The sequence below is a fragment of the Mustelus asterias genome, chromosome 10 (genome assembly GCF_964213995.1).
Source record: "Mustelus asterias chromosome 10, sMusAst1.hap1.1, whole genome shotgun sequence".
Taxonomy (NCBI): Eukaryota; Metazoa; Chordata; class Chondrichthyes; order Carcharhiniformes; family Triakidae; genus Mustelus; species Mustelus asterias.
In genome coordinates, this window is record NC_135810.1 from 51,946,479 (window position 1) to 51,965,026 (window position 18,548).

An 18,548-nucleotide genomic window follows, 5' to 3' on the forward strand; every position below is an offset into this window, starting at 1 on the left:
TCCAACTTATGGGCCCGATAATGATATGCAAATATATTACATTGAGATTCTGCTGTTGAGCACAGGAAATGTGACCAGCCACCAATGGGAGGAGGGGCAATCGCGCCCTAAATCTATGTCATTTATCACGCCTAAAGACTTCTCGCAACTCTCACCACCAAACCTGCCCAATGCAAAAGGGAGCAGAAAATCTCAGCCATCATCTTTACTACAAGCCCCAAGGGTTTCTTGTTTATTCCTCTGTCCAGTGGTGCAACTATTGTTAGGAGGCCTATAAACTACTCCCACCAGTATTTACTCACCCTTGCTATTCCTAATTTCCACCCATACTGATTCTTCTTGATCTTCCGAGCCAAGATCCTTCCTCACAACTGTCCTTATATCATCCTTTACTGTCCAGGTTACTCCTCTTTATCCGTTCTGTCTGTCTTTTCGAAGGTTTCTGTTCTACTGGAATATTTATTTTCCCACTTAGCTCATCTTGACTCTGGGGTGAATTTTCCCGTTCCACCCACCACGGGAATCGCGAGGGGCGGACCATGGAAAGATCTGTTGACCTCGGGCAGGATTTTCCAGTTTTGGGGAGAGTGTGGCCAGAAAATCTCACCCTCTGTCTCTGTAACGGTGATTAGATCAAAATCATTTATCTCTGTTATGCCACAACTTCACCTATAGCAACTAGGCTTCACAGAACTTGAGCACTGCTGAAAGAAGAAATTTTGTCCAAGTTTTTTGTCTTGCCAGAGTCCACTTGCTAACCAATCCGCACTCTCTTCTCAAAGTATAACTTTTGTTTCCCCTGACATTGGTATTCTTGTGATTATCGCCAAGCATTGTTTGAAAACTTAAACCAGGCAGCTTAACTTTGATTGATAATGGCATTACTCCAAGGAATGAACCAGCAAACTTATTCTGTTTAGCTGCAACAAGCACAAATGTGTGCATATGTTTTTTCTCTCTGCAATGAACAGGGCCCCGTGTATTTCTATATGTAACTTCCAGTGCATGCAAAGGTGCTCCACTGTGAGCTTGACTGACACCATCAGTTTTACTTTTAGCATAATGAGGATTATTTCGCAAATGTTGTCAAATCGCAGAATCACATCTAATGCTGGATGCTGTTCTGAGGTTTTGCAAGCACCAGCTGGTTAAGTACAATCTATACCTGGCCTGTCACGAACAGCAGAAGCGACATGCCGGTTGATGCATTCTGCCAGTCTTTGGAACTATGGACTACTTCATTTATCTCACTGCAGATGTTTTGCACGTTCAGATCGAGCCTTTAATTTTTTTACTATCATTCTCTGCATAGATCTTACTGTCCGATGTACTATGACAGTTAAACTCTGCAAACCTTCTTGTTCCACTCCATCATTACTGAAAATCATTACACTGTTTTAAGTGAGCAAGCATGAAAACAGCAGCTGATCACTGATTGCAGCAGCATGGTAGCACAGTGGTTAGCACTGCTGCTTCACAGCTCCAGGGTCCCGGGTTTGGTTCCCGGCTCGGGTCACTGTCTGTGTGGAGTTTGTACATTCTCCTCGTGTCTGCGTGGGTTTCCTCCGGGTGCTCTGGTTTCCTCCCACAGTCCAAAGATGTACGGGTTAGGTTGATTGGCCAGGTTAAAAATTGCCCCTTAGAGTCCTGAGATGCATAGGTTAGAGGGATTAGTGAGCAAAATATGTGGGGATAGGGCCTGGTGGGATTGTGGTCGGTGCAGACTCGATGGGCAGCAGCTATGAGATCGAGAACTCATGGATAGCACATTTAAGGTGGTGATCGATCACACTACAGGTGAAAAGAGTACAGAGACGCAATAGTCAATCTAGAAGCATCAGGTAGAAGCATCAGGCAGATAGCCTAATGCAGGAGTCCCCCGAGTCCATCCCATAAACAATTGAGTTCTCTGTTCTGGACATTGGTGAGGGTGATAGTTCCTCAAGAGGCTTGCAGCTCGAGTCAAGGCCAAGATCCTGGTTGAGGCCGTTCTCATGTGTGCGGAACTTGGCTATCAGTTTTTGGGCTCGGCAATTCTGCATTGTCGTGTGTCGTGAAGGCCACCTTGGAGAACGCTTACCCGAAGATCAGAGGCTGAATGCCCGTGACTGCTGAAGTGTTCCCCGACAGGAAGAGAACACTCCTGCCTGGCGATTGTCGAGCAGTCTTCATTCATCCATTGAGGATGGCCTCAACCGGGATCTTGGGTTCATATCACACTACCTGTAACCCCCACAACTTGCCTGGGCTTGCAAAATATCACTGACTGTCCTGGCTGAGACAGTTCGCACCTCTTTAACCTGTGCTTAACCCTCTCTCCACTCACATTGTCGGAACCTGTAAAGACTCGCATTCCAACCATTATCTTGTAAATTGAATCTGTGTCTATGCATGCCCTGTTTGTGAACACAACTCTTCACTCACCTGAAGAAGGAGCGACACTCTGAAAGCTTGTGCTACCAAATAAATCTGTTGGACTTTAACCTGATGTTGTAAGTGGGCCAATCCATGGCTTATGAAGGAAATTAGAGAGCATATCTGCTCTAAGGAAGAAGCATACAGATTGGCCAAGAAAAATAATAGGTCTGAGGATTGGGAGCAGTTTAGATTTCAGCAAAGAAGGACCAAGGGATTGATTAAGATGGGGAAAATACAGTACGGAAGTAAGTTTGCAGGGAACATAAAGATAGACACTAAGAGTTTCTATAGATATGTAAAGAGAAAGAGGTTGGTGAAGACAAATGTAGGTCCTCTGCAGACAAAAACGGGGAAATGTATAAGAGGGGACAAAGAAATGGCCGAGCAACTGAATATATACTTTGGTTCTGTCTTTACAAAAGAGGACACAAATCAGATACCAGAAATGTTGGCGTATGCAAGATTGAGTGAGAGGGAAGAACTGAGGGAGATCAATATTAGTAGAGCAGTGGTACTGGGAAAGCTGATGAGATTGAAGGCAGATAAATCCCCAGGGCCTGATAATCTACATCCCAGAGTACGGAAGGAAGTGGCTCTAGAAATAGTAGATGCATTGGTGATCATCTTCCAGGATTCTATAGACTCTGGAACAGTCCCTGCAGATTGGAGGGGAGCGAATGTCACTCCAATATTCAAAAAGGGAGGAAGAGAGAAAACAGGGAATTATAGACCAGTAAGCTTAACACTGGTAGTGGGGAAAAGTCTCGAATCCACGATCAAGGATTTTATAGCATTTAGAAAGCAGTGGCAGGATCAGACAGTCAGCGTGGATTTGACAAATCTGTTGGAATTCTTTGAAGATGTAACGAGTAGAGTTGACAAGGGGGAACCAGTAGATGTGGTATATTTGGACTTTCAGAATGCGTTTGACAAACATCCGCGCAAGAGATTATTGTGCAAGATTAAAGTGCATGGGATTGGAGGAAGTGTATTGAGATGGATAGAAAACTGATTGGCAGAGAGGAAACAACGAATAGGAGTTAATGGGTGCTTTTCAAATTGGCAGGCAGTAACTAGTAGGGTGCCACAGGGATCAGTGCTGGGACCCCAGTTATTCACAATATAAAATCATGATTTGGATGAGGGAACAAAATGTAACATCTCAAAGTGTGCAGACGATACCAAGTTGGGTGGGAGGGTGAACTGCGACCAGGATGCAGAGATCCTTCAGAATGATCTGGACAGGTTGGGTGAGTGGGCGAATCAATGGCAGATGTAGTATAATTAGGATAAGTGTGAGGTTATTCACTTTGGAAGCAGAAACAAGGCGGAGATTACTACCTGAATGGCTGTAAATTGGGAGAGGGGAGTGTGCAGCTGGGTTTCCTTGTGCACCAGTCACTTCAGGTAAGCATGCAGGTGTAGCAGGCGGTAAAGGCGGCAAATGGCATGATGGCCTTCATCGCGAGAGTTTTTGAGTACAGCAGCAGGGATGTGTTGTAGCAACTATACAGGGCCTCGGTGAGGCCACACCTAAAGTATTGTGTGCAGTTTTGGTCTCCTTTTCTGAGGAAGGACGTTCTTGCTCTCGAGGGAGTGCAGCGAAGGTTAACCCGGCGGATTCCAGGGATGGCGGGATTGATGTATGAGGAGAGATTGACTCGGTTAGGATTGTTTTCGCTGGAGTTCAGATGAATGAGGGGGGATTTCATAGAGAATTATAAAATTCTAACAGGCCTAGACAGGATAGATGCAGGGCGGATGTTCCCGACGGTGGGGGAGTCCAGAACCAGGGATCACAATCTGAGGATTCAAGATAGACCATTTAGGACGGAGATGAGGAGACATTTCTTCACCCAAAGAGTGGTAAACCTGTGAAATTCATTACCACAGAAAGCAGTTGATGCCAAAACATTGAATGCATTCAAGAGGCGGCTGGATATAGCACTTGGGGCAAATAGGATCAAAGGCTATGGGGAAAAAGCAGGATTAAGCTATTGAGTTGGATGACCAGCCATGATCTTAGTGAATGGCGGAGCAGGCTCGAAGAGCCAAATGGCCTCCTCTTGCTCCGATCTTCCATGTTTCTATGTGGGCAGCATGGTGGCACAGTGGTTAGCACTGCTGCCTCACAGCACCAGGGACCTGGGTTTAATTCCAGCCTTGGGTAACTGTCTTTGTGGAGTTTGCGCATTCTTCCTGTGTCCGTGCAATTTCCTCCCACGGTCCAAAGATGTGCAGGTTACATGCGCAATTGTCCCTTGAGTGTCAAGGAATTTGGCAATGGGGCTGACAGGAATAGGGCCTGGGTGGGATGTTGCCAGTGCAAGCTCAATGGGCTGAATTACCTCTTTCTGCACTGTATGGATTCTATGATTCCATGAACCATGTGTACTGGCTATAGTCTGGAATCTGCAGAATCTGTGCAGGAACTCAGGCTAAAATATATTGATTTTTAAAAAGAACACAAGAACTCAGAGCAGGAGTAGGCCATTTGGCCCTTCAACCCTGCTCCGCCATTCAATTAGATCATGGCTGATCTTTTCACGGACTCAGCTCCACTTACCCACCAGCTCACCACAGCCCTTAATTCCTTTACTGTTCAAAAATCCATCTATCTTTGCCTTAAAAACTCTCAATCAGGTAGTCCCAACTGCTTCACTGGACAGGGAATTCCACAAAGTCACAACCCTTTGGGTGAAGAGGTTCCTCCTCAACTCAATCCTGAATCTGCTCCCCCTTATTTTCAGGTTTCGCCCCCCAGTGGAAACAACCTCCCTACTTCTATCTTATCTATTCCCTTCATAATTTTATTTGTTTCCATAACACCCCCCTCATTCTTCTAAATTCCAAAGAGTATAATCTCAGTCTACTCAGTCTCTTCTCATAAGCCAACCTTCTCAACTCGGAATCAACCGAGTGAATCTCCTCTGCACCTCCTCCAGCGCCAGGACATCCTTTCTCAAGTAAGGAGACCAACACTGTACACAGTACTCCAGGTGTGGCCTCCCCAGCATCTTATATAGCTGCAACATAACCTCCCTGTTTTTAAACTCCATCCCACTAGCTTTCGAGGACAAAATTCCATTTGCCTTCTTAATTACCTGCTGCAGCTGCAAACCAACTTTTTGTGATTCATGTACAAGGACACCCAGGTCCCTCTGCAAGCTGCAATTTTTTACCATTTAAATAATAGTCCACTTTGCTGTTATTCCTATCAAAATGGATGGCCTCACATTTACCAACATTGTATTCTATCTGCCAGACCCTTGCCTACTCACTTAAACTCTCTGTATCTCTTTGCAGACTTTTATAGTGTCCTCTGCACACTTTGCTCTACCACTCATCTTAGTGTCATCTGCGAACTTTGACACACTACACTTTGTCCCCAATCATCTATGTAAATTGTTAACAATTGCGGTCCCAACACTGATCCCCGAGGCATACCACTAGTCACTGATCGCCAACCAGGAAAACACACACTTATTCCCACTCTTCGCTTTCTGTTAGTTAACCAATCCTCTATCCATGCTAATACATTACCCGTAATGCCGTGCATCTTTATCTGATGCAAAAGCCTTTTGTGCTGCACTTCGTCAAATGCCTTCTGTGCGGCACCTCGTCAAATGCCTTCTGGAAATCCAGATACACCACATCTACCAGTTCCCCATTGTCCACTATGCTCGTAATGTCCTCAAAGAATTTTATTCAATTAGTTAAGTGTGACCTGCCTTTCATGAACCCATCGTGTGTTTTCCCAATGGGACAATTTCTATTCAGCTGTCTCATTATTTCTTCCTTGATGATAGCTTCAAGCATTTTCCCCACTACAGAAGTTAAGCTAACTGGCCTATAGTTACCCACCATTTTTCTATCTCCTCTTTTAAACAGTGGCGTCACATTTGCTGCCTTCCAATCTACTGGAACCGCCCCAGAGTCCAGCGAATTTTGATAAATTACCACGAGTGCATTTGCTATTTCCCCCACCGTCTCTTTTAGTATCCTGGGATGCATTCCTTCAAGGCCAGGAGACTTGTCTACTGTGACGCTAGTGTACCTTAAAGAAAGTTTTTTTTTAAAACATGACTTCTGCAGCTTTCACAGCTTCAGTGGTTTCTGAGCTCACAGCTTCAGTGACGTCATTGTTGCTGGCTTGACTGGAAATGTCCTTTTATTGCTCAAGTGTCTTAAATGGGGTTGTTTGTGGTGTTTGCTTTGGAATTAGCTTTGCAATCCTGCATTGTTATGAGGATGGTCATGTGTTTTTGGACGGTTTTTTACTTTTCAGTTCAGAGCTGCAGGTTTGAGTTTTAGTTTTAGAAGAGACAGCAAGATAAAAGGAATTGTTTTCTCTCTCTCTCCCGGTTTTGTTTTCTTTGGAAATTCTCCTGTTTTCCTGAAGGGTGAATATCTGCTGTTGATGGGGCTGGACCAGAGTCTCTCTGGTGCGTTGGGAAGCTGCCTTGTCTTCAAACTGTGCAGAATAAATCCAGAGAGCTGCAGACTTCAACCAAAGGACTCAATCTCCCTTATCACGTGAGCAGTAGACTTTGCTGAACATGTTTAAAGGGTTTTCTCTATGGCAAGGGTTTTGGTTTGATTGGAACACATTAGATATCTTTGTTAAGGGTTTTATACATTATAGCGGTTGTTTTGTTTCTTGTTTGCAATTGAAAAAATTCTTGCTAATTTTCTTACTATACATGTTAACTATGTTCTTAAATAAACTTTGTTCCACAAAAGCTTCCTTGGGTCTTTTGAATCACACCTGAAGTGGAATATATCATGTTTATCCTAGCCAAATTCAAGATACAAAATTTATGATTCAGATGGGCTTCATAAAATACATTAGAGTTTCTAACCTCAACCATAACACTACCTTTAGCCCCATTAACTTACCTAACACTGCTTCTTTAGTGATAATGATCGTTTCTAGATTCTCACCTGTCATTGCCTTCTCATCATCAATTTGGGGCATGTTATTTGTGTTTTCCACTGTGAAGTCCGACACAAAATACCTGTTCAATGCCTCGGCCACTTCCTCATTTCCCATTATTAAATCCCCCTGCTTAGCTTCAATGTTTACCTTCGCCGCTCTTTTTCTTTTTATATATCTGTAGAAACCTTTGCTGTCTGTTTTTGTATTCTGAACTAGTTTACTCTCATAGTCTATCTCACTTTTCTTTATAGTTTTTTTGCAGCTCTCTGTTGGCCTTTAAAGGTTTCCCAACCCTCTCGTTTTCCACTAATCTTTGCGATTTTGTATGCAAGGCCAGAATTTATTACCCATGACAATTAAAGAATGGTGATATAGTGCGAAGGCCTGATTTTGCTTGACGAAGTTGAACTTGTAGATTGTAGTGTTCCCCTGCATCTTCTGCCCTTGTTATTCTTGGTGCTGGAGGTTGAGAATTTGGAAGGTGCTGACTAAGAAACCTTGATGAGTTCTGCAGTGCATTTTGTAGATGGTACACATTGTGCATGTAGTGGTGCGAATAAAGTTTAATGTGCTGAATGGGATATAGAAATTTACCAGGAGGATACAAGCTGGTAGACTGAAAAATGTTCCAAATAATTACGTTGTTTGCCACCTCCCTAAATCAAGAAAATTACGACCTGTTAAAAGGTAGAGGTAAATTTGGACAAATTGTACGTTGCAGTGATTAAGCACATGAACAAAATATTTTCCAACAGCAGATGATGGTGATAATGGGAGGTAGAACATAGAACATAGAACATTACAGCGCAGAACAGGCCCTTCGGCCCACGATGTTGCACCGACCAGTTAAAAAAAAAAAAACTGTGACCCTCCAACCTAAACCAATTTCTTTTCGTCCATGAACCTATCAACGGATCTCTTCAACGCCCCCAAACTAGGCGCATTTACTACTGATGCTGGCAGGGCATTCCAATCCCTCACCACCCTCTGGGTAAAGAACCTACCCCTGACATCGGTTCTATAACTACCCCCCCTCAATTTAAAGCCATGCCCCCTCGTGCTGGATTTCTCCATCAGAGGAAAAAGGCTATCACTATCCACCCTATCTAAACCTCTAATCATCTTATATGTTTCAATAAGATCCCCTCTTAGCCGCCGCCTTTCCAGCGAAAACAATCCCAAATCCCTCAGCCTCTCCTCATAGGATCTCCCCTCCATACCAGGCAACATCCTGGTAAACCTCCTCTGCACCCTCTCCAAAGCCTCCACATCCTTCCTGTAATGTGGGGACCAGAACTGCACACAGTACTCCAAGTGCGGCCGCACCAGAGTTGTGTACAGTTGCAACATAACGCTACGACTCCTAAATTCAATCCCCCTACCAATAAACGCCAAGACACCATATGCCTTCTTAACAACCTTATCTACTTGATTCCCAACTTTCAGGGATCTATGCACACATACACCTAGATCCCTCTGCTCCTCCACACTATTCAAAGTCCTCCCGTTAGCCCTATACTCAACACATCTGTTATTCCTACCAAAGTGAATTACCTCACACTTCTCCGCATTAAACTCCATCCGCCACCTCTCGGCCCAACTTTGCAACCTGTCTAAGTCTTCCTGCAAACTACGACACCCTTCCTCACTGTCTACCACACCACCGACTTTGGTGTCATCAGCAAATTTGCTAATCCACCCAACTATACCCTCATCCAGATCATTAATAAATATTACAAACAGCAGTGGCCCCAAAACAGATCCCTGAGGTACACCACTTGTAACCGCACTCCATGATGAATATTTACTATCAACCACCACCCTCTGTTTCCTATCCGCTAGCCAATTCCTGATCCAATTTCCTAGATCACCCCCAATCCCATACATCTGCATTTTCTGCAGAAGCCTACCATGGTGAACCTTATCAAACGCCTTACTAAAATCCATATATACCACGTCCACTGCCTTGCCCCCATCCACCTCCTTGGTCACTTTCTCAAAAAACTCAATAAGGTTAGTAAGGCACGACCTACCTGCCACAAAACCATGCTGACTATCACCTATCAATTCATTACTCTCCAAATAACTATAAATCCTATCCCTTATAATTTTTTCCAACATCTTGCCGACAACAGAAGTGAGACTCACCGGTCTATAATTCCCGGGGAAGTCTCTGTTCCCCTTCTTAAACAATGGGACAACATTCGCTAACCTCCAATCTTCTGGTACTATACCAGAGGCCAACGACGACCTGAAGATCAGAGCCAGAGGCTCTGCAATCACTTCTCTTGCCTCCCAGAGAATCCTTGGATAAATCCCATCCGGACCAGGGGATTTATCTATTTTCAGACCCTCCAGAATATCCTGCACATCCTCCTTATCAACTGTAATACTGTCTATTCTACTCCCTTGCAACCCAGTGTCCTCCTCAGCTATATTCATGTCCCCTTGCGTGAACACCGAAGAGAAATATTGGTTCAATGCTTCACCAATCTCCTCCGGTTCCACACATAACTTCCCTCTGCCATCTATAACTGGCCCTAAACTTGCCCTAACCAACCTTCTGTTCTTGACATACCTATAGAACGCCTTAGGATTCTCTTTAACCCTATCCGCCAAAGTCTTCTCATGTCCCCTTTTAGCCCTTCTAAGCTCGCTCTTCAACTCCCTCTTAGCCAATCTAAAGCTTTCTAGTGCACTACCCGAGTGCTCACGTCTCATCCGAACATAAGCCTCCTTTTTCTTTTTAACCAACAAAGAAACTTTTTTGGTGCACCACGGTTCCCTAGCCCTACCAATTCCTCCTTGCCTGACAGGGACATACCTATCACAGACTCGCAGTAGCTGCTCCTTGAAAAAACTCCACATGTCGGACGTTCCCAGTCCCTGTAATCTCCTAGTCCAACCTATGTTTCCTAATTCTCTCCTAATAGCCTCATAATTACCCTTCCCCCAGCTAAAACCACTGGCCCGACGTTCATGCCTATCCCTTTCCATCACTAAGGTGAACGTAACCGAATTGTGGTCACTATCACCAAAATGCACACCAACTTCCAAGTCTAGCACCTGGTCTGGCTCATTTCCCAGCACCAGATCCAATATAGCCTCACCTCTAGTTGGCCTGTCTACATACTGAGTCAAAAAACCTTCCTGCACGCTTTGAACAAAAACTGACCCCTCTAACGAGCTAGAGCTATAACAATTCCAGTCAATATTAGTCAAGTTAAAATCCCCCATAACAATTGCCCTATTACTTTCACTCCTAAGCAGGATTGACTCCGCAATCCTTTCCTCAACCTCTCTAGAACTTTTAGGAGGTCTATAAAAGACTCCCAACAGGGTGACCTCTCCTCTCCTATTTCTAATCTCCGCCCATACTACCTCAACAGATAAGTCCTCATCAAACCTCCTCTCTGACACTGTGATACAATCTCTGACCAATAATGCTACCCCTCCCCCTCTTCTACCTCCTTCCCTACTTCGACTAAAACATTTGAACCCCGGGACCTGCAGCATCCATTCCTGCCCCTGCTCTATCCATGTCTCTGAAATAGCCACAACATCGAAGTCCCAGGTACTGATCCACGCTGCAAGTTCACCCACTTTATTGCGAATACTCCTGGCATTGAAGTATACACATTTCAAACCCTGCTCCACCCCACCTCTGCAATGCCGTGCATTGCAGTCTCCATCCATGCATCCCTCACTTTCAGCCCCACTACTCAGGATCCCTCCCCCCCCCCCGAATCAGTTTAAACCTCCCTGCATGGCCTTAGCAAATTTACCCCCCAGGATATTGGTCCCCTTCTGATTAAGGTGTAGACCATCCTTCTCATAGAGGTCACACCTTCCCCAGTACGAGCCCCAATTGCTTAAGTACCTGAACCCCTCCCTCCTGCACCATCCCCTCAGCCATGAATTCAAACCTTCCCTCTCCCTATTCCTCTCTAAACTATCCCGTGGTACAGGCAAGAGTCCAGAGATAACCACTCTGTCAGTCTTGGCCTTTAGTTTCCACCCCAACTCCATAAATCCCTGCCTAATATCCCCTTCCCCTATCCTCCCTATGTCGTGTGTCCCCACATGTACAATAACTTGTGGTTTATCTCCCTCCCCCCTAAGAGTCCTGAATACCCTGTCAGACACATCCCGGACCCCAGCCCCTGGTAGGCAACACACCAACCCTGAGTCCCTACCTTTAGTTCCGACCCTCCTATCTGTCCCCTTAATTGTGGAGTCCCCAATCACAAGGCCCAGTCTTTTACAGCCCCTAACCACCTGAGCTTTCTCACTCGGCTCACCCCCAGAGATCTGCTCTCTATGCTCAGTTGATTCCTCCTCAACTGTAGCCTCCAGCACCGAAAACCTATTATGGAGGGGAACCGCCCCAGGGGATTGTCTTCCCGATTGCTTCTTACCCCTCCTCCTGGCATTGACCCAAGCCTCATTTCTAGGAGTTACTATTTCTCTATAACTCCTATCAACTTCCACCTCCGCCTCCCGAATTATGCGGAGTTCCTCTACCTCCCCCTCCAGCTCCTTTACACGCTCCTCCAGAAGCTGCAATCTAATGCACTTCTTACAACTAAAATCTCCTGAAACACTACTGGATTTCCTCACCACATACATCCCACAGGAGATGCAGCATACTGCCTGAACTGCCTTCCCTGAAGCCATTACCAGCAAGAAAAAAAGAAAACAAAAAACTTCCCCACACTTATAATTAGGTTAGAGGAGGATGGAAGGGTGGGATCCTCTACCAGTGTAGAGGATCGGGTATCTCCTCTGCACCAATTTGGACAATACAAGACTCCCAAACACCCAATTAACTCCCTGTCACACACAAACACGGGGTATTCCAATACTCAGTAACAGGACAACCCCGGGCACGTACTTTGCAGCGCGGATAGTGTGCAGTCGTCGATTTTACTGACTTCAGTAAGCTCTTCTTCTTCTCCTTCTCCTTCTTCCGTTGGATGAACTTGCCCACGAATTTCATGATCAAGACCACGAGGCCCCAGACTATTAGCAAAATCGCGATCACCAAGATGACGATGCCCAGGTTCGTGGTCCACAGGAACGACAGCAAGTTGTACATGAAATCGTAGAGGATGGCGAACCGAGACCGGGGGGTCAGTTTGTAGCCGCACCATATCGCCAAAGTTTCAATCACCGTTTTCAGCCCCGACCTCTCGAACAGAGTCTGCAACATGGCGGCTCGGCAGGTCGGCCAACGCGACTGCGCGCGCCCGCACACACGCGAAGCTCACGATTCAACCTCGATGTCACCGAGAAACTGGAGCCGAGAAACGGAGAGTCAGGATGAGGAACACGAACCGATTCCTCGAAACTGTTTTTCTTTCTTTTAAAAAAATACAGTGCAAAAAATTAATCAGCCACAACGTGTCAGGTCAGCGCCGACACTGAACGGGATGGTCCCGGCTCCCCGTCACCGCCTGCCCAGCGCCATTGCTCGGTCACAATGGCTCAGCCCATCACCCACACTTGTGGGGGGGGGGGCGGTGTGGGAGGGAGACCAGAAAATATAACAGTATTCACACACAGGCGGAAATAAGTAAACATTTCAAATACAATTACTATTACTTATTTTGTACTTCAGACGTGCTGGTGTTTCTGCTTCTACTTTTGCCCTCACTTTTAAAGAATAAAGTAAAATCTCCCCCCCCCCCCATCCATTGGATAGGCGACGCTATTGTGTGACGCTCGTTGCCAGGTGACACGCCGCGGGAAAGAGGCACGTGCCGGTAGGCTGGCTCCTGGGGACCAGCTGCTGCCTGTGAGCAGAGTGCACACACATTACCGTCAAACCTGGGCATTGCAGTGGTGTTTGCAATGGATAGCGGGTTTGCAGCTGAGGAAGATCGACCAAATGTTTGCTGGCAATTTATTTTTCCTTGTGGGTAACAAAAACTACAGACTTTGGCACAGAATTCGTGTCAGAACTTTAGAGCAGTGGTATCAAACAGAATTCACATTTTGATTTATTATTGGTATAGAGTGAAAAGCATTGTTTCCCGTGCGCAAAACAAACAATGGAGAATTGGAGGTGAGCAAGTATACATACATGACTAACAAGAGGCAAGTTGCACAAGCCTAAAGCAAATGTCTCACTGGAACCTTGCACTGACACCCTTTCTGAATCGTTCATGGAGTACATAGAGTAGAAGGAAAGGAGAGGCTGCAGAATATGGTGTTGCAGATTCCAGACAGGGTGAAGAGAAAGATCAGCAAAGAGAACACTATTAGACAATTTAAAGGTGTTAGAGTTAAGTTTTAAGAGCATAGAACGAGAGTAAAAGATTGAATTAGAGAGTATGCTGGGGACAGCTTGTACAAAGTCACCTCACTCAGCTGCCATCATTTTTTCACATTGTGGGCTTGGTGCAACATTCTGGTACTTGGCATGACCCACTTACAGTAAAAATATTTGCTAGAAGAGAAATTGGTATGTGTCTTCCCCATTTTTGCACATACAAGTATCGTAATTTATCCCAATTTCTGGGTGCAAGGTATTACACCTAAACCGTGTCAACAGCATAGCCACCTCTTTAGTCCTTGCTGTTGTCCTTTTTCAAGCCACCAGAAATCAGCACTGGATCACTTTTAATGTGCCAGGGAACACTCTGTGCCTGTTTAAAGACCCTTGCACAAAATGGGTACACAGGTTTAGCCTGTTCCGTGCAAGCCCTCACTCGAATCTTCAATCCTGCAGCAGAACCTCGAGGATAGTGGATGCCACTGAAGAAGACATGTAGAATGGCAACACGACAGCATTACAGTAGGTCCTTTCCAGCTTTCCTCAACTCTCTTGTGTCTGTGATACTTCCTCAGCACATTTGGAAACCTCAGTCTCCATCGCCTTGTTTCCTATTGCTCACCAGTGGGACTCTGGGGATCTGTTGATGTATTTGTAGAAAATAGTTCTTACATTTTTATTAGTGTGCAGTTAATAATACCTTTGCATACCAGGATTCATGGAATTCTGGAATTCTCTCTTGCAAAAGACTGCAGGGGCTAGGTCAATTGAAAATTTCAGAACTGCAATTAATACATTTTGTTGGGTCATGGAGGTGGATTTTTCTGTTCCGCCCATCACAGAAATCGTAGCGGGCAAGAGGCAGACCATGGAAAGATCCGTTGACCTCATGCAGGATTTTCCAGTTTCAGGGTGAGCGTGGCCAGAAAACCCTGTCCCAAGTATCAAAAAATATGGAGAAAAGGCAAGCAAATGGAGTTCAGGTTTGAGGTGCTGAATATCCTCTTCCTATCGCTATGTTCTGATGCATTTTAATTAACAAGACAACTGAGCAACCAGTCAGAAAGAATGGTGCTGAATTAGACATTAACTTGAAAAGCCTGCAAGCATTATTAATGAAACTCAGTTTATCAAAGCACCGATGGCTCTAATTCTGAAGAGAGTAAGGGAACTTTTCTGTGTAATGTCCAACCTCACACTGTCAAGATCAGGAAAGAAAGTTGAGGCAGATCTGTAGGGTATGATATAATAGCAGCGTTGTTAAGTTTCTGGCAGGACATGCCACAGTTAATCAGAAAGAGGAAACCCAGGAGTTAATCTTAATTTAAGTGCCTGTAACTTTCAGACAGGACGTCAGTACAAGATTCCAGGTGAGGCACATGCCTCAGACTCCTCGCATCTTGTTAGTAATGTATGTATACTTGCCCAGTTCCAATTCTCCATTGTTCGTCACCTTTCTAAATACGTTTTAAAATCCCTCTTTATCTCCCTCCCTGGAGATGTACTCCTGCTCCTATTTCTTGTGTTCAAAAGTCCTCCACTATTCAATACACTCATGTCTTATTTTGGGCTTTAATTCAATTTTCCTGCTCGCTCCCCACTCTTGAAAACAAGAAAATTAATTTTGAAATAAAGGCATTACCAGACTGGGAGCTGATGCAGGTCAGTGTTCAAAGGAGAAATAGATGTGACACTTAACATGCATTAGTAAACGGGCAGTAAAATTTTGGATGAATTCAAGTTCACAGAATTCAAATCGGCCATGGAGACAGCAGAGGCAGCAGTGCCACAGTGGTTAGCACTGCTGCCTCACAGCGCCATGGACCCGGGTTCGATTCCCACCTTGGGTGACCATGTGGAGTCTGCACATTCTCCTCGTGTCTCTGTGGGTTTCCTCCAGTTGCTCCAGTTTCCTCCCACAGTCCGAAAGACATGCTGGTTAGGTACATTGGCCATGCTAAATTCTCCCTCAGCGTACCTGAGTGTGGGTACGAGGGAATTTTCATAGTAACTTCATTGCAGTGTTAATGTAAGCCCACCTGTGACACTAATAAATAAACTTTAACCTTTAGCATTTTAAGCAATAATCTCAAAAGATCTAAAAAGATCTGTGTGAAATGTATGCACTGCATGTTTCAAGCAAGCACTGAAGTTTATGATACACATGCCCAATCCTCAGGACTCTCCAACAGTGGTCTCCAACCTATTGAAGCACAAGATCACTTTCAGAATCTAAATGCAGCACAAGATCTGCTCTTAAAAATTCGACTTTACGAAAACCCCCTAAAATGTATGCCGTGCATAACACTCATCTTTTCTGACTTTCTGGGAGTGCTGTGATGTTTGTGTTGTAGATTGAAATGGCCAGTCTCATACAGCCTATCAGATGGCATCAGTGACATTTTCATCTGGGAAAAAGCCATCTCACAGGTGAACCAAAGTATGCCTTCACCTTGAGTGCACAGAATGTCAGAAAAGGGTACTTGTCTCTGTTCACAAATCCCCAAAAGTCTTTGCCCCTTGACCTAATTTTCAGTTCTATGTCATCTTGCATGGTGATGATTTCTACGTCAAGGCCACTGCTCTGTTCAAACACCTGCCGAAATGTTGCTGTCGGTTCTCCAATGTCCACTTGAAGAAAATGATGTGAGACAAGCATAGTGATTTGTTTAATCTTGTCTAACTCCTGACATTGTCTATTGAATTTGTTTTCCAATTTGTTCAGGGGGACAAAGATGTTTGGATGGAACCTTGTCTCCAGATTTGGGAAGTGCTCAGTAATTCCCTCGTCACCACACTCCAGTGGCTGTGTCTTTATTTGGGAGGACCACAGGCCCACTTTCAACTTGAACACATTCTCTGTACTGATCATGTGTGACAAGTCTCTGTCCCTCCTAAAAGTCAGTGATTCAGTTCATTCAGTTTTGTACTTATATCCGTAAGAAATATCAAGTCTAGCAACCCATGCATTATCTGACAGCTCGCTGTACACCTCAAATTTAAGAAAGGTGACAATTTCAGGGAGCAGATCCAAAACTCTCTGGAGGACTTTTCCTCAAATTAACCACCTTACCTCTGCATGAAGGATGAGCTCACCATTGGTGGCATGAAGCTCGAGTAACAATTTGAACAAACAAATTTGCAGATGTTTGGCATGAATTGAGTTGACAATCTTGACAACAACTGTCATTACATGAGAAAAGTCAATAACCCAGCTCGCTCCCACTTGTTGATAGATAACACAGTTCTAATTGACAAAGGAGAACTCAGGATCATATGTGCAAAGTGCCACAAAGCCTGCATTGCTACCTCGCTTTCACGGTGTGAAAGAAACCAATTTCTTGATCGGAATGTTTTTCTCAGTCATATGAGTTTTGAATTTGTTGTAAATATCCTCGCTTCTTGTCCTCCCTTTGAGTGGAGTGGCAAAAGAGTGAGAAAGTCCTCTTTTGTTGTTGAGTCTTTGTTTTTGGTCACATTGCATTCAATCAGCTGGACCATATCTGTCATAACTACTGATTCATCAAACTGCAGTGAGAAACATTCACAGCATGATAAGTCTACATTAATTTGCCTCGGACAACAATTCCACCCTTCGCTCTTGATTGCTGTCATAATTTCATCTTTATTTTTAAAGTCTTTGGCCAAGGTGTCAGCAGCAACTGTCGAAGCGTCCTTGATAACTTCACCATCGATGAATGGTTTATTATGTTTCACCATCTGCTGGCAAATGTGTAAAGTGTATTTTTGCCAGCCTTGTCTTCAGACACAGGAGAAGTCATCAATGACTGCAATAAACAGTTGGAGAGATGGGTAGAACACTACCTTGAGTTGGTACTCTCAGGAGAACATTGTTATATAGGAAGTTGCAGAATCTATAGAAAGCCTACCTGTCATGGGCAGAGCTGGATATTGAGCTATTGACTCGCTTGCCACGGATTAGGCTCCAAGTGCTAATGGCATACTCATCAAGCATGGGAAACCAGTACTCTGCAGCATCTGTATGAGATTCTGTGTCAGCTGAAGGGAGACTGCAGTGCCCCAGGGTATGTGTGATGCAAAGATTGTGACTCTGTACAAGAACAAGGGCAACCACAGCGAATTCATCAACTATTGAGACATTGTGGGAAAAGTATTTTCTCATTTTGTCCGTGTCAGCCTGCAGATCCTGGCTGAACACTATCCTAAATCCCAGTGTGGTTTCAGAACTAGAATGTCGACAATTGACATGATTTTCTCAGTGTGGCAGCTGCAGGACAATTGCCATGAACAAAGGAGACCACTATACCTTACCTTCATCAATCTCATAAAGGCACTCGGCTATGTGAGCAGAAGCAGCCTAATTTAATCTGCTGGAGAAAATTGGCTGTTGAGTGAAGCTGCTCAAAGTGATCTCCTCTTTCCATGATCACATGTTCGGCAAGGTCAGCTCTGATGTTGAAACATCAGAACCGTTGGAGAGCCACAGTGGATTCAAACAAAGTTGCGTTCTGGAACCAATACTCTGGCATATTCTTCTCTTTGTTGCTGACATTTGTCTTCATGTCCTCTGCAGATAGTGTCTCCCCATATACCAGAACCGATGGAAAGCTGTTGAGCCTTATTCACCTGAGGTCCAGGACAAAGGTGCATCAAGGCTCATCAGAGAGTTGCTCCATGCTGATGATGCCGCAATAATATTCCATACCAAGGAACATGTCAGCAGCAAATGAACAGACTCTCTGACATCTGAAAGGGGTTTGGTTTGACCATTGGCATCAGGAAGACAAATGTCAGAGTCCAGGATGTTGCCATCCAAAGATCCTCCACTGTAGATTCAGTATGTAGCTCTCTCCACGACAAGTAGGCTTTCTATGGATTCTGCAACTTCCTATATAACAGCGTTCTCCCGAGAGCCAGTGTTCCACCCATCTC

At 44.7% G+C, this 18,548-nt stretch overlaps 2 protein-coding genes across 2 annotated transcripts in view; both read right to left on the reverse strand.

Moving 5' to 3' along the window:
* LOC144499583 (uncharacterized) overlaps window positions 1-12,647 on the reverse strand; it is a 31,804-nt gene extending 19,157 nt beyond the window's left edge. The window contains exon 1 of the mRNA XM_078221704.1: window positions 12,252-12,647. Within this exon, the coding sequence (XP_078077830.1) occupies window positions 12,252-12,569 (318 nt within the window). The 5' untranslated portion in view covers window positions 12,570-12,647. The remainder of the gene's footprint in view (window positions 1-12,251) is intronic.
* LOC144499440 (uncharacterized) overlaps window positions 1-18,548 on the reverse strand; it is a 131,918-nt gene that overhangs the window by 26,008 nt on the left and 87,362 nt on the right. The window lies entirely within an intron of this gene.